General features: G+C 33.0%; 1 protein-coding gene across 1 annotated transcript in view; it reads left to right on the top strand.

The window, feature by feature from the left end:
* LOC106867733 (SCO-spondin) overlaps nucleotides 1-3,901 on the top strand; it is a 133,446-nt gene that overhangs the window by 85,624 nt on the left and 43,921 nt on the right. The window contains exon 25 of the mRNA XM_014912695.2: nucleotides 1,105-1,251. Within this exon, the coding sequence (XP_014768181.2) occupies nucleotides 1,105-1,251 (147 nt within the window). The remainder of the gene's footprint in view (nucleotides 1-1,104; nucleotides 1,252-3,901) is intronic.

The following is a 3,901-nucleotide window of genomic DNA, read 5'->3' as shown; positions in this document are numbered from 1 at the left end:
ATATATATATATATATAGGTTGAAAAAAGATTAGAGATCTATAGAAATCAAATTTTTATATATAAAAGGTGGAGGTGGAAGCAGCATGAAAAGTAAGTCTAAGACATTTCAATTTAAGAGGAAATTTAATAAAAATGATTTTAAAAAATTATATAAAGAAAATATTACCGGTTTTGATGAATCTCATCTTATCAAATATCTGTAAAAATTTATATAAATATATATATATAAAAATATAACTTCCTTTCGAGTGCTGGGCCTCATGGAGGCAATGACCAAAACGTTTAGCATTATGTTGTGTTTGAGAAGAAGACCCATCAAGCCAAGCAAAATTGCAGTCATGACAGATACCAGTGTCATGCAAATGGCACCCATGCCAGTGGCACATAAAAGCACACATTACACTCTCGGAGTGGTTGGTGTTAGGAAGGGCACTCGGCTGTAGAAAACCATACAATATCAGACTGGAGCCTGGCACAGCCTTCCAGCGTGCCTTCCCAATCAAACCCTCCAACTGATGCCAGCATGGACAACGGACGTTAAATGATGATGATGATGATATATATAAGTATAATCATGCCAAGGACCTGTAACCTTTTAAGGGATGTTTGCATCCTAGTTCTCTGGTTTATACCAGTGTTCAGTGAAAACTGTATATTGGCATTTAAAATATCTATGAATGAGAAAAAAGGAGAAAATGGAGAAATTGACGTTGGAATGAAACTCCTTTCTGGAAATTCTCCCCTCATGAAATATCCAATTAACCAATTTCAACATGAAAATTTAAAATTGATTTTGAATATGGAAACAGCTGTAGGAATAAGAATTTCATATTATGTTGATTTTATTATCTTTGAATAAACTGATGTCTATGCATCAATTTTTCTATTTTCTCCTTTTTCTCATTCACATATATAAATATATTATATATATATAGAGAGAGAGAGGGGGGGGGGAGAACAGAAAGAACACAATTATTTTGAATATCTTCCCTCCAAGAAATAACCACTGTGCTGTGTGTAATCAATTTCAAGTTTTAAATAATGTCATAAAATGTTTAATGCACAAAATGTTAAAACTAAAATAAAATATGTCTTATTTCAGCTGTTATGTGTGATTGGCCTCGAGTCTACAAAGAATGTGGTCCTCCCAATCCTCCAACGTGTAGAGACAAAGAAGGAACCCATCTTTTCGACAATACTACTTTTTGTGTAGAAGGCTGCTTTTGTCCAAAAGGTTTGGTTGAAGACGGTAAGGAAGATTTGAAGTACTTTAAAAATGTTCTTTACTATTATTTCCTATGTTTTCCACCTTGTTTTTATCGACTGTTTTTTTGGGGTTTTTTTTTCACTTTTGCAAATATATCTTCTACTTTCAACAACTTTTTAGACTTTATTTATCGATTGATATCTTTGTTAAACATCTATTGTTTCTCAGTCTATTAATGTTGTTCACTTGCACTTCACCTCAAGAACACAACTTCAGGATTCTTTACATATGTAGTACACAGACCACACACACACGTCACTTATCATTATGGAGTATTTAATCCTATATAACTTACCTTTGGCATTCAATTATTTTTCTCACACATGTAACTTCCCTCCTATCTTTAAATGAACAATATTTTCTCTTCAGTTTCATAAAAAAAATTCAATAGCTATAGGAGAAAAAATATTTTATTTAATTAAAATGTTGGATTTGATTATTTAATTTTCAGTTTAATGGAATAATTTTTAACAGACTGATAGCCATGTATGTAAGAATATGGTTCACAACCATGTGACTCCAAAACTAAGCACAAAATTTTAAGGGATGTCTCTTACTTAGGTTCATATCCAGCCCACCTTTTGGTTAAAAGATAATTCATAATTTGGGGGTTTCCCTTCTTTTTCATCACTAGACTCAGAGGTCCTGCTAAAGATCACAAACACTGCTTTTTCTCTCCTGACAAAGCAGAAAAAGGTCATATGCGGCTTTTTTGATGATGGCGATGATGGTAATAATGATAATCACAAAGTGAATGAAAGTTACAATGTCTCAAGTAAAGCAAGTTCAAAGTAGAATATTCCAAATCTCTTCAAGATTAATTATAATTTACAGTAGTTTGAGATTTCCACAGCATTAACTTTTTAATTCTTAATATATTCTACATTATATTTTGAGGCTTAGTGGATAAGAGCATTAAAAATCCTTGTCTAAAAAGAAAACAGATTCTATGTTTAAAAATCAATCAAAAGATATGTTGCATACATACATACATACATACATATATATATATATAATATATTTCATTTTAAGATCCAAGGGAAATAACCCATTCGCCCAGATTTTAACAGCCAAGGAAAATAACCCATTCATTTTCCTAAATCATTTGGTATAAATCAAATTGAATATGCTTATTTCTTAGTATTTGAAATGTTAGAGTTATTTTCGCAGTTTATCCAGTACAACCCTTAAACAAGTAAATAAAATTTTCCTAAACAATAGATCCACTTATTTCAGTTACTGACTTATTCACTAGTGCCCCTGAGGGTAATACTCTCTGGGGATGCACAGAAGCCCTTTTCAGAGTTATTTACTTTGAACTGTTATTATCTCATATCTGACTAGCTTGTTATTAATTAACAAGCTTCACGATTTTAGTATACATACCTTATTAGTAATTCCTCTTATGCTCTATATACTCTGGGAATGCATTAAAGTCCTTTTCGGTGCTACTTTATTTGAATTCTTACTATCGGATAACTAATTTCATGTTATTACATAACTGACTTCACAATTTGGGTCTTCATAACTTATTGGGAATTCTTTAAAAACAAGATCCTGGGTAAGACAGTTTAGTATTCTTTGTAAATGCACAAAAACCATTTTAAGGGCCACATAGTTTGTATTGTTGTTATTCGGTTAGCGAAACAATTATGACAATAGAATCAAGAGATAAGCTCTGCTTTCCCAAGAATTACCGGGTACGTCACCTAGTATATATGTATGTGTGTGTGTGTCTGTCTGTCTTTGTGCCTCACCTCTACACCTCTTGAAAACCGTTATTTTGTTTGTTATTTTGTTATGGTTTGTCTCCATAACTCAGTGGTTCAGCAAAAGAAGCAAGCAGAGTAAGTGCCAGGCTTTAAAAAAAAAAAAAAGAGGTGGAGGTCAATCTGCTCAACTAAAACTCCTTCAAACCTAATCTATTACAGTACTGGGTCCTTTTATATAGTTTGTTGTATTTACTTCTTGCCTCACTATATTTACTGCATATCCAGTGGATCTAATTTCATTATAAATTATCTTAGCTCTGATGGGCAGAGCTGAATTATAATGTATATGAATTATACCACTTTGCCATAAAAGCTATGGAGATACATCTGTTCTCTGGAATGAACACAAATTTTATTACATTTATTGCATTGGTTTATATTTCTTTTCTCCAATTAAAATAGTTATTTATCTATCCATCTATACACACACATACATACTTATATATTTATTTAGAGGCAATTATGCAGATAAACTGATCTAAATTTGTTAAAGTTGGCTATAGCCTAGTCACCCGTATTACGAACCAGGTGATACACGAAGGAGTCATACCCTATGACTGGTGTAGCAGCATCATAGTCAACTGCTACAAAGGTAAAGGGGACGCTTTAGATACAAATAATTACAGAGGCATCAAGCTGTTAGATCAGGTTATGAAAGTTACAGAGAGGGTCATAGCCCAACTAATTAGGGAGCGAATCAATTTAGATGAGATGCAGTTTGGGTTCGTGCCAGGTAAAAGCACTACTGATGCCTTATTTCTAGTGAGACAGTTGCAAGAGAAATACCTAGCCAAGGATAAACCTCTGTACCTGGCTTTCGTTGACATGGAGAAAGCCTTTGACAGGGTCCCCCGATCCCT

The sequence above is a fragment of the Octopus bimaculoides genome, chromosome 2 (assembly GCF_001194135.2).
Source record: "Octopus bimaculoides isolate UCB-OBI-ISO-001 chromosome 2, ASM119413v2, whole genome shotgun sequence".
NCBI lineage: Eukaryota > Metazoa > Mollusca > Cephalopoda > Octopoda > Octopodidae > Octopus > Octopus bimaculoides.
This window is presented reverse-complemented; position numbering and strand designations above follow the sequence as displayed.